We start from the raw sequence: 12,140 nt of genomic DNA, 5'->3' as shown, positions 1-12,140 counted from the left end.
AAGTCAAAGGTTTCAGACGCTGAGAAGCAAAAACAGACGGCTCTGGATCTGGTGAAGGTCCCGGAGGAGACGATAAATGTGGAAAGACAGGACACCAACCAGCTGAGTGGCCAGCTGGAAAAACAACTGGAATCCATAACCATCAGTCAGACGTTTGCAGAAGAAATGTCTCAGCTGAAGGCATCGTTGTCAGAAACTCAGGTCCAGCTGGTATCAGCCAAAGCAGAGGCTCAGGAACAGAGAACAGAACTTTCATTGGTCAAGCAGGAGCTACAGGAAGTAAGTAGAGTGGAGAATGAGAAGAGCGCACAGTCCACTCGGGTGCAGAAGTGCGACAGGGATCTCGAGGCTCAGTCAGAAAAGCTGAAACCTGCTGGAGAAGGACAAACTGAAGAGGGAGAGAATCAAATAATGGAGCAAGAGGGTCTTCTAGAATCAAATAATGCTGCAGAAGTGGATGAGACAAAAAAAAAAAAAGGCTTTTCTGTTGGACACATTGTGGTTATAATGGATCCTGTCACTCCGCAAGGGTCCTGGCTGTTGGAAAAAATTACACAGATGTACCCTGACAAGAAAGGCTTTGATAGCTCAGTGCTGTTGAAAATAAAAACGGTCAGCTGGAACGACCCGTAACGAAGATCTGCCTTTTGATGGAAGTCGAAGTGTCACAGATGAGTGACAGATGAGATGACTATGATCCAACCACAGATGTTCTAAGCTCAAGAGAAGATGATTTCACTTACATTAGCATTGCACAAATGGCTCTTTTAGTTTAAATGGGTAATCTGGGTAATTGTGGTTAAAATAAATATTCACAATTATGGGGCCGGGGTGTAGGAGCCATTTATACCTTAACCTTTGGGGATAGGTTAATATTGCAATTACTTACTCTAGCCACTTGGTGGGAGTGTTGAACTGGGTGTGACGTCACTGGGAATTAAGTATATTAAACAGGTGTGGTAATCAGTTAGGTATGGTGTGGATGGTGAGGAACACACGGTTCTTACCGTAGCCGTGAGCACCCAATTTACCAACAGCACGACAGCACTTTAATATTTAGCACTGGGTGAAGTACCATTTTAATGTAAATTATTACCTTTCATACTTTTATAATAAACGGGAACACCACCCAAAGAGAGCAAATGTTTGGACTCTGAAATTTCTGCTACGCGTTGAGAACACCATGCCATCTATGCCGAGGCCTATAGGATAGCCTCAACAGTTCTTTTGACAAATGTTTTGTGGAAAATGTGTTTTTGATGTATTTGTCTTTACAATAAATCACTCAGTTTGATATTATGAAGTTTTGTTTGTGTGCTCGCAAGCATCAACCACACACACACACATCAGTAACTCCAGTCTCACTTCCTCCACAAACACCGTAAAACTCCGCCCACCTCTATCGGTAATGACGTGACTAAACCTCGTGTCTCCATTGGATCCTCAAACTGTCCGTCAAACCTCATAACTCCGCCCACCTCTATCGGTAATGACGTGACTAAACCTCGTGTCTCCATTGGATCCTCAAACTGTCCGTCAAACCTCATAACTCCGCCCACCTCTATTGGTAATGACGTGACTAAACCTCGTGTCTCCATTGGATCCTCAAACTGTCCGTCAAACCTCATAACTCCGCCCACCTCTTTCGGTAATGACGTGACTAAACCTTGTGTCTCCATTGGATCCTCAAACTGTCAGTCAAACCTCATAACTCCGCCCACCTCGATCGGTAATGACGTGACTAAACCTCGTGTTTAGTACAAAAAGATTCAGATAATCAATAAACACTTTAACATCGAATCGCAGCCCTCTGAATCGTAATCGAATCGAATCGTGAGGTGCCTAGAGATTCACACCCCTAATTTTTTTGTTGAATCTTGAATAACTTAATTGCTTAATTTAATTTTGACAAGTTAAAGTAACATAAAAACATATTTTGTCATAACTTATCGATCATTTAATTTTTTTACAGTGTGCACTGATTTGCTAATGAGCGTTTGGTTTCCGATATGCACCGTAAGCAGTCGACCAATCATAACAGACTGGGCCGTCTGACCAATCAGAGCAGAGCAGAAAGGAGGGTTTTAGAGAAACCAAAACTCAGACTATGTGAGAAAAGATCTGATGCTAGAAGGTAAATGATTGGACTGGACCTTGGATACATTTAAACATATTGTAGGAGTCAATACAATAACACAACAGGGGCACTTTAAATTAGAGCCAGACCGATATATCGGCTGACCGATATTATCGGCCGATATTAGGTATTTTCCAAACTATCGGTATCGGCAGTTATAATGGCCGATAAATGAATATTTCAAAAATAAAATAAAAATGGACGAAACACGCTTGAACCATGTCATGAGTGTTGGAGTTGTATAGTTTGTCCACCAGAGGGCACTCTACACCGTTCCTGTTGGCAACACTCGTTGAGTTGGGCACGATACATACATTGCTTGAATAACAATTAAAAGAACATCCCCATCAGTTCTCTTAACTCAAATAAGCATGACAAAATTTGTGACTATCATGTCCAGTTAAAAATAAATAAATAAATAAATAAATAAATAAAATATCGGCCGATATATCGGAATATCGGATTTTAAAACCCAAAAATATTTGTATCGGTATCGGCCTTCAAAATCCTTTATCGGTCGGGCTCTACTTTAAATGCACCTTCTGTTCAATTCCACAGAGAGCTGTTTTTAATTCTGTGCAAACAACCACGTCAGATACTCACAGTGCATTTCCCATATCTGCTGTATTTGCGTCCCTTATCCGACACGGTGTAGAGGTAAATGAAGTTATCATGTGATCCCACTGCCAGCAGCGTTCCATCTGGGAAGAGAGACGGTGAAACGGTGAGCAAGAGGGACATGTCGGCTCAAAACACACACACACACACACACAAACACTCACCGACAGAGAAGCGCATCACTGACAGCTGCTCATTGCCGTCTGTGTGAATGGCCACCAGGTCTCGAGTCTCTGCGTCCAGGGCATACCACCTGACACACACACACACACTGTCTGAACTGCAGCCGCTAAACCTTTTCAGTGTTAAACGGATGGATGCCAGATTTCCCAGTAGAGATGGCAGTCACTTACTTCCCTGAGTGAGTCCCGATGGCAACAACCGAACCGCTGGGATGAAAGTCTGCGCAGTGCCCGTGCTCCTAAACACACATCACACACACATTCACAACCTCGACTGATATCACTGCTGAAATAAAAACATTTTTATTTTATCTACAGAAACTAGGAGAGGCATTATATTAAATAATAATAATAATAAATAATCACGATTAATTGCATCCAAAATAAAAGTTGTGTTTACATAATATATGTGTGTGCACTGTGTATAATTATTTTGTGTGTGTGTATTTATATATATATATATATATATATATATATATATATATATATATATACACACACACACATGCATGTATATTTAAGACATTTTTTATTTATATATAAAATATTTATATGTATATATAATAAAAATTATATATAAATCTATATACAGTATATACATGAAAATATTTCTTAAATATATACAAGCATGTGTGTGTATTTATATATACAAAATAATTATACACAGTGCACACACATATATTATGTAAAAACAAACTTTTATTTTGGATGTGATTAATCGCGATTAATCGTTTGACAGCCCTAATCAAAAATAAATTTAAATAATTCAAATAATGAAATCTAATTATTCCAGATGTTTTTAAACTGACTGTATTGCAGGTTCACACTTTTTATGACCAATTCATTTACATGTTTCCAGTCTTTAATTTCTTTTAATTCATAAATAGCAATTTCTACCTAAAGAAACATTTAGGAGTTTAACAGGTCTGGATACCACACCTCCCTTCCTATACTATAGGCTGCGGAAACCCTTGAGCTTAAATAAAACGACATTTGAGGAGGGAAAACATATGAAAATATGAAATATGTATTGATTTGAGCTGTTTGAACTTATTTTCAATTTTGTTTTGCCTCGTTTAAAATAATGTTAAGCCATTATATGGCCCTCTGGGAAGTGTGCTGTCGGCCTCTAGTGGTCCGAAGGTTTGGATAACTTTAAAGCTATTGTAAAAAAAACCTGATATGCGCACATCAACTAAATTCTGTATTATTGCACCATTACAAACAGCCTGCGGATAAGATGTCAAGGAGGAGTTAGTGGATATCCTTTTTATACATTTACATTTATTCATTTAGCTAACACTTTTTTTTATCCCAAGTGACTTAAAATTGCTATATATGTCAGAGGTCGCCCGCCTCTGGAGCAACTAGGGGTTAAGTGTCTTGCTCAGGGACACATCGGTGTCTCACAGTGGATTCGAAACTCGGGTCTCTCACACCAAAGGCATGTGTCTTATCCACTGCGCTTCGATTATAAATGAACCGCTGTTATAATAGGCGCTTCTGTGAAAAAGTTTTGTATGAACCAAACTGTGCAACTTGTCTTTTTATTGATGCCTCAGTAAAAATAAAAGATTTGCAAGAACCACTTATGTTGTGGCATGTGTTGTAAAGTTTGCCAACAAATCCCTCAAGCACGTCTATTTATTCTGCGTAGTTTTTGGAGTTGTTTCTGGAATATTACGCATATATTACATCTGGATGAAGGTATTTTACTCCCTTTGGTATTTTCCGAATATTGAAACACTGGGCTATAAGTTAAAATGCTGTGAAATTTAAAAAAAAAATATATATGGAATAATAAAATGCACAATTTATGGCAGTAAAAAATGAGATCAAGTACAGAACAAGTACAGTGGCAAAAAACAAACCCCAAAAAACAGGAGGCATATTGTGTGCATTATTACTAACAACTGTAATATTGAAATTAGCGGTAACACTTTACAATAAGGTTCATTAGTTAACATGTACAATATGTGAACAATACTTCTTCAGCATTTATTAATCTTAGTTAATATTAATTCCAACATTTACTAATACGTTATTAAAATCAAAGGTTGTATTAGTTCATGGATTGTGAACTAACATGAACGCACAATGAACAGCCGTATTTGTATTAACTAACATTAACAAAGATTAATAAACACTGTAACTAATGCATCGCTCATCGTTAGTTCATGTTAGTTAATGCATTTACTAATGTTAACTAATGAACCTTGTGTTACCAAAGTGTTACCAAATTAGCATTAGCTTGACAGTAGCAGTGTTTCCTATCCAAGCAGCGGTCATGAAAGCTTATTGTTTGTGTGTTTTTAACCATTGCTGTTTAGAAATAATTCATTTAAACCGTTAAAACGCAATAAGCAGTGAAAGAGAACTTATTTCACTAAATGCCCGATGGTCTGAGAGACCGTTCGAAGCCGCTGCTCATAAAGTGTTTGAAGTGTTTGTTCTTTTTGCCGCCTAATTGCGCTTGAGCGGTCAAATACACACACTTATGTGTCAAAAATGCCCATCTTTATGAACCGTAGAGAGAGAAAACACATGTGTAACAGTATATTGGATCAGTGCATTCGCTCTTAAAGTGACAGCAGACAAAGTTACATTTTCTTATTAATGTTCATCAAACAACAAAAAAGAGAAAATCTCTCAATGTGCTTGGCTGAATCACTTTTTCTGTCAGAATACACGTAGTCTCCATTTACACAGTGAAGATATTCAATGTATTATTTTAATATTTGATCACTTTTACGATTTATGTAGGCTAGTACTTTTATAACGTTTTTCAGGTAGGTCTATTTCTTCTGTTGTAATTTGTCATCTTATTGCTTGTAATTATTTTCTTATGTAATCACTGACTGTTTACTTGTTTCAGTAAGCTTGAGAGTTTTTTTATTAGTTCTTTCTTATGAAGAATTTTGACATTTCAATGAAATCAAAATTTTTTATAATATAAAAACCTTATTCTAAAGCAAAAAGACCTATAGTATTGTGTTATATAGATCATTATGGTGAAATACAGCTCGTATCATGATGTAAGACAGTGTTGTAGTACTCGAGACTCGGACTCGTCTCGGACTCGGTCTCGAGACCATATTTTAATGGTCTTGGTCTTGTCATGGACTCGTGTCCATTTGGACTCGGAATCGACTCGTACTCGAACATTTTTTTTTTTAGGACTCGGAATTATTCCCGAGTCCACCCGAGTTCAATTAAAAATATTTTTCATGATTATTAATGTATGTTAATAAAATATTTCTTTAAATTGATTGACACGCCCAGTGATTGGTGATTTTCTAGTGCGCAACTGCGCATGACAAATTGTAATAAAATTACTTTTAACACCACCTACTATGTGGCCTTTTTACCCTAAACTGATCATATTTTTTAAACTCTAAGTAAATTCAGTAAAAAAAAAAGGATTTCTCTAAGTAAATAAAAGTAAATTAGGTAATCAACCCCACTGGACTCGGTCTTGACTCGGACTCGACTCTCTCTGGTCTCGGTGTCGACTCGGACTCGAGTGAGGTGGTCTCGACTACAACACTGATGTAAGATTTAGGTCATGTCGCCACCACATCTAACACAGAGCGTGAGAGCACACGTCCGTAGACGGGTATTAGTGTGTGTGTGTCTTACGTCCAGCAGTCTGGTCCATTCCAGCGTGTGGTCCACTGAGCTCCAGAGACACACCTGCCTGTCCTGAGCACAGGAGAGGAACAGGTCCTTGAAGGGATGGGACGCCAAACCCCACAGCTCATCCGTGTGCCCCTAAAAAACAAAGACTCCCTTGAATATACAGCTGAAAAAAAATCCTGTTCGATTTTAAGACATGTGTTCATTGAATCGATTCTAAAGAGGAGATAGAAAGAGGCAAATCCACAAACACCTAACAGGCATTAGGACAAACGTAAAGAGGCGCTTGAGACCATAGATATCTATATAAACGCTAGATGTCTCACGGCGGAGTATTTATCGTCATCACCGGCGGCCATCTTGTCACAGACAGGCTTTCTGGCGGGCTCTGTGGTATCTGATGTAAGAAATACTCTTAGTCTTACCTCGTTGAAATCTTGACGGATTTACAAACGGTTTGGTTTCTTACAAACGTTATTAACGTGGCTATAATTCTGGATGATTATTTATTTATACACTTATTATTCATAAGTATGCAGTATCATAACTACATCTCTGACGTTTATAAAAAACCAGACCGTTTGAAAATCGGTAGAAAATTGAGCAGCGTGGACGAGATATCTAGCCTTTATATAGATATCTATGCTTGAGATATGCATATCTATGCTTTGATTTATTGGCGTGAAGTTTCGTGTGTACAATGACAAACAAGAGCGGAACATTCTCGAAGAACAATCCACCTTAATCCTGACGAGTTTGGGGAACTTATTGACTTCCATAGTAGGAAAAAAATATACTATGGAAGTCAATGAGACCAGAAACTGTCTGGTTACTGATATACTTCCAAATATCCGAAAATCGGCTGAATGGATTCGAAAACTGTAAAACTCGACTGTTTAACTCTGGGGGGGTTGTAAAATAAGCCTATTTCCAAAAAAAGTGGAGTATCCCTTTAAGAGCGACGTTATCCGCTCTGTGTGTGTGTTGGAAATCCAGCTTTCTGGCCCTCACTGAAGGTGCACATGTGATCAGCGGTATACCTGCACTTCCACCTGGAATCCATCGTTGAAGGTTCCTCTCAGGATGAAGTTGCGGGACGTTCCCACCAGGAACTGCTCCCCCTTGCCCTCGGCCACAGCTCGAATGGTGCCGTACTGATCTGGGACCTGAGGGAAACAGAGGCGTGTTATTTTCGTGTTTATGTTGCTATACGTGCTTGTTACGTTATGGTTGTATTGTGTACTGTACTACTGTACACAGTAAAAACAGTTAATTATGCATAATTACAAAAAAACTAACTCTAAACCAAAGCCTAAGCCTATAGTAGGTCCATTTAGGTATTTAATATTACTCAGTAATTATTTCTGTGCCTACACTGTAACAACATCACCATCAAATAATGGGTTACACTTTATTTTTAGGTGTCATTGTTACAGTGTAATTATATATTTAAGTACAGTGTAATATAATTGGTTGAGGGTTAGTTGCATAATTTACTGTTATTACTATGGTAGGTACATGTAACAAGGACACTAAAACAGAGTTATCAAATAATGTGTGACTGATTTACTTTGCAAATGATATTTATCCGTATCTCATACACTCATATTTAAAAGTTTGGGGTCAGCACAATTTTATTTTAAAAGAAATTACAACTTTTACTTATTTAATTATTTTAAGAATGCATTAATTTGATCAAAAGTGACAACCAAGACTTCTGAAAAGAATAATCCTGAAAAGATCAATTATCATGAGTGAGTGAGGGAGAGTGAGTGTAGGCGCGTTTCCATTACAGATTTGCGCAAAACTTTTGCGATATTTTCCAAATGTCGATAAAAAACTATTGCGAAATGACGGCGTTTCCATTAACCGATGTTATGCGACTAAAACGTCCTTTTTTCCTCTCGCGATAAGTCCTTCCAAAAATCATGGCAACGGACACAGCCATGCACCGCACTAGACATTATTATTATTAATGGAAGGAGACGTGGTGTGTTATCCAAGCATTCATGGCAGGGAAAGACACAGAGTTCCTGGTGTTTCTCCCTTATTTCTGCTTCGATGTCTTGATGGCATTTCTTTGAGGTTTAGAGAGGCTATTCCTGTGATTATTGTTTCTTTTTTTAAATGAATTTAATAAAGAACTCTATCTCGTATTATGTCCAAACGGTCGTTGCAAAACGAAAAATAAACGGTTGTTGTATTTTTAAAACGCAAAGTTGAACACCATAATTTTAGTTTGACCACACCAATTCTGCGCTATATAGGCTACATCTCAACGAAATTTCAGATATTTGTTTATGACTTTTTGCCCCCTTTAAAACATTTAAAATATTCACAAATTAATATGGGGAAAAAAAATGTAGATTTTACTGGTTTTCTAAGACCAAAAACGCGGATATTAATGATATTTTTCCCGCAGTGCTGAATAGGTGAGTTATCATAAATGCATCTGTAAAAATAACGAGCTAAAAACATAATCTCCGGATGCACCTTTAGAGAGAACGGCACCTTCCATACGGATTACAGAATCAGAAGGTATTAGTTTACGATTCGAATTTGTTCTTAAGGTGGACATTTAAAGCTTTAGTCTATAGCTAAAGGCTATTGTTTCAGTTCTCGCGCTCCAGTTCACGAAGATCATAAAGCGCGCCTGATTGTTTTATGTTATTTTACAAAAGCACAACATTTTCTTGTCATTGTGACATTACGCAAATAAAACTAGTTGCGGATAATGTATTATTATTTTCTGTATAACCAGAAATGATAGAGTATTTTAAGTTGTTTCCACTGTTAATGGGAAAATGAAAGTGTTCACGGCGCGCCCGCGTCTGTCTGCCATCCATTGCGTGCTCCAAACTCCGCACACTCTTGGATATTGGTCAAAATCGAGTGTTTATTTGTGGTAATCTTAGGCCTATTATTATTATTGTCCAACCTGTAGGCTACTATGAATGAGATGTGACGAATTGCTTTGTTCCTTTTTTGGATAAAAGCGTCTTCTACATATGTAGCCTAATAAATGTTATAATAGGCTAATGATGATAATTATTATTATTATTATTTGCGGACACGGACCTAAAACACACTCCGTCTTCTAAGTCAGGTGACTGTAAATGCGCAAAATCCGTTTCCATTGCAGTTTTGCGAAAAAATCCTATTTCGAATTGCCTGAAAAACCTCCTCATGCGAGCGTAAAAACTTTTTTGCGATAAACGGGAGTTTTTGCGCAATTGACGTGTTTCCATTGAGCGTATTTTCATTTCGCAATTTCAATTTGCGCAAATTGAAGGGTAATGGAAACGCAGCTTGTGTGGCTTTAGTTCCAGCACGTCTCTCACCTCGATGTCTCTCTCTGGATTCAGGTCATGGTCCCACAGGATGATCTTGTGGTCTTTCCCTCCTCCTGTGAGCAGAGTGCCGTTCCTCATCTGACACAGAGTGAACACACTCCCGTCGTGAGCCTTGATCTGACGCGCGATCTGAAACGCTGTGGGATCATGGGAGGGGTTAATCACACAGATGGAGAACAGTTTCCGGGAACACACCACCACAAATACCCGTCCTGGCTAATGCACTCTCTGTGCCAGACTGTCGGAGATGTGATAGGGCTTTTAAAAAAGCCAGTGAGAGAGAAGCGCAGAGATACGCTTGCCAGTGAGGCCAGGGGTGCATGTGTGTGTGTGTGATGATGATGCATTCTGGGAATTCCAGCAGATTATCACATCCTCCTGTAATAATACTGATGGCTCGGCTGTCTGCATAAAGAGCCAAACCAAGGGAAATATAGAGCCCTGGAGTCCCAAAACACACACACACACACATTTCTGAAACAGAGTGTGTAGCTGAACAGACTGACGTTACACACTGTAAAACTTCTACAGTTACAGATGCTGAGACAGGAACCCAGCGAGACGAGGCCGGTTCAGGACACCACATATGATGAATGATTCAAGAGAAGACCAACTCCACAGAAACACACTCATAACTCCATTATTAAACTCATTTAATGATGATTCATAATTCAACACGTTTTCATGGTGGAGCAAGAAGTTAGTTGACAAGTAAAATGTTTTAGTTTCACTTTATTTTAAGGTGTAATATTAATGAACTACACGTACGTACCGTAGGGTTAGGGTTTTGGGGCTTTGGTTTAGAGTTAGTTGCATGCAATTACGCATAACCTATAGTTATTACTACAGTAACTGCATGTAATGTGTAACAAAGTTACTGATCGTTTTTGAAAAGTATTTTTGGGTCATCAATACTGCATTTTTAAAAATCTAAAATAATGTTTTCCATTTAAACTGTAATTTATTCCTGTGATGCATCAGCATCATCATCACTCCAGTCTACAGTGTCACATGATCCTTCAGAAATCCCTCTAATATGACGATTTTAATGCTCAAGAAACATTTATGATCACGATCAAATGTTGAAAACAGTTTTTTCTGGAATATTTTTCAATAATTGTTTTTTCATGATTGCTTGATGAATCTTTGAAACTTCATTTCGACATAGAAATCTTCTGTAACATTGAAAGTCTTTACTGTTACTTTTGATCAATTTAATATATCCCTGGAGAATAAAAGCATCAATTTCATTAACCATGTGACCGTGGGGCCGATCTTCTGATCTGATCGGGTGTCACTAATTTTTAAATATAGCCAGTTTTGAAGTTTGATTCCATAACTGCACTTTCACAGATTAATGAACTCAAAATATCAAGGAAAGGGATTTGATATTGGGAAGCATGTGTCCTGCAGGGGGCGCTCCACCACAGGACTGAAATGCACACATTGAGGAGATAAATAAAGCAGTGATGAATGAGCAGGAGCTGGCACTGGTTCAGCCTGTGGTGCCGCCAATCCAGTTCCACAGCATGCCAGTGAAAACCATTACAACTCCAGGATCAACACTAAGAAAACCATCTGTCAACTCGTGCACACAGACTCCAGCACGTGTGCATGCAAACACACGCGCTCAGTCACATATCACCAGATTTCCACCGATTTCTAGAAGTTTCTCATTCTGTCACTAGTGTTGCTGTCATTACAGTGCTTCTGGGTAATGAACTGATGAACATTATAGTGTTGACGAAACAAAAGAAAACTTTAAAAGATACCATGGTATTTTAAAAAAGTATTTTTCGGGCAGTACCTTGGCTTTTTCGGACATGATCATCATGGTAGCTAATTATTCTGTCCCACTGACTGTACATTATACACTCACCTAAAGGATTATTAGGAACACCATACTAATACTGTGTTTGACCCTCTTTCGCCTTCAGAACTGCCTTAATTCTACGTGGCATTGATTCAACAAGGTGCTGAAAGCATTCTTTAGAAATGTTGGCCCATATTGATAGGATAGCATCTTGCAGTTGATGGAGATTTGTGGGATGCAAATCCAGGGCACGAAGCTCCCGTTCCACCACATCCCAAAGATGCTCTATTGGGTTGAGATCTGGTGACTGTGGCGGCCATTTTAGTACAGTGAACTCATTGACATGGTCAAGAAACCAATTTGAAATGATTTGAGCTTTGTGACATGGTGCATTATCCTGC

General features: G+C 38.4%; 1 protein-coding gene across 5 annotated transcripts in view; it reads right to left on the bottom strand.

The window, feature by feature from the left end:
• Positions 1 to 12,140, bottom strand: part of eml4 (EMAP like 4) — a 128,533-nt gene that overhangs the window by 14,924 nt on the left and 101,469 nt on the right. For all 5 annotated transcript variants that reach the window (XM_039690349.2, XM_039690351.2, XM_039690347.2 and 2 more), the window contains 6 exons: positions 9,915 to 10,063; positions 7,614 to 7,739; positions 6,577 to 6,708; positions 3,109 to 3,176; positions 2,920 to 3,008; positions 2,741 to 2,838 (listed from right to left, as the gene is read on the bottom strand). In XM_039690349.2, the coding sequence (XP_039546283.2) occupies positions 2,741 to 2,838; positions 2,920 to 3,008; positions 3,109 to 3,176; positions 6,577 to 6,708; positions 7,614 to 7,739; positions 9,915 to 10,063 (662 nt within the window). The remainder of the gene's footprint in view (positions 1 to 2,740; positions 2,839 to 2,919; positions 3,009 to 3,108; positions 3,177 to 6,576; positions 6,709 to 7,613; positions 7,740 to 9,914; positions 10,064 to 12,140) is intronic.

This window comes from Pimephales promelas, chromosome 11 (genome assembly GCF_988280905.1).
Source record: "Pimephales promelas chromosome 11, fPimPro1.hap1.1, whole genome shotgun sequence".
Classification (NCBI taxonomy): Eukaryota; Metazoa; Chordata; class Actinopteri; order Cypriniformes; family Leuciscidae; genus Pimephales; species Pimephales promelas.
The sequence above is the reverse complement of the archived record's forward strand: the minus strand, read 5'-3'. Positions and strand labels throughout refer to the sequence as shown.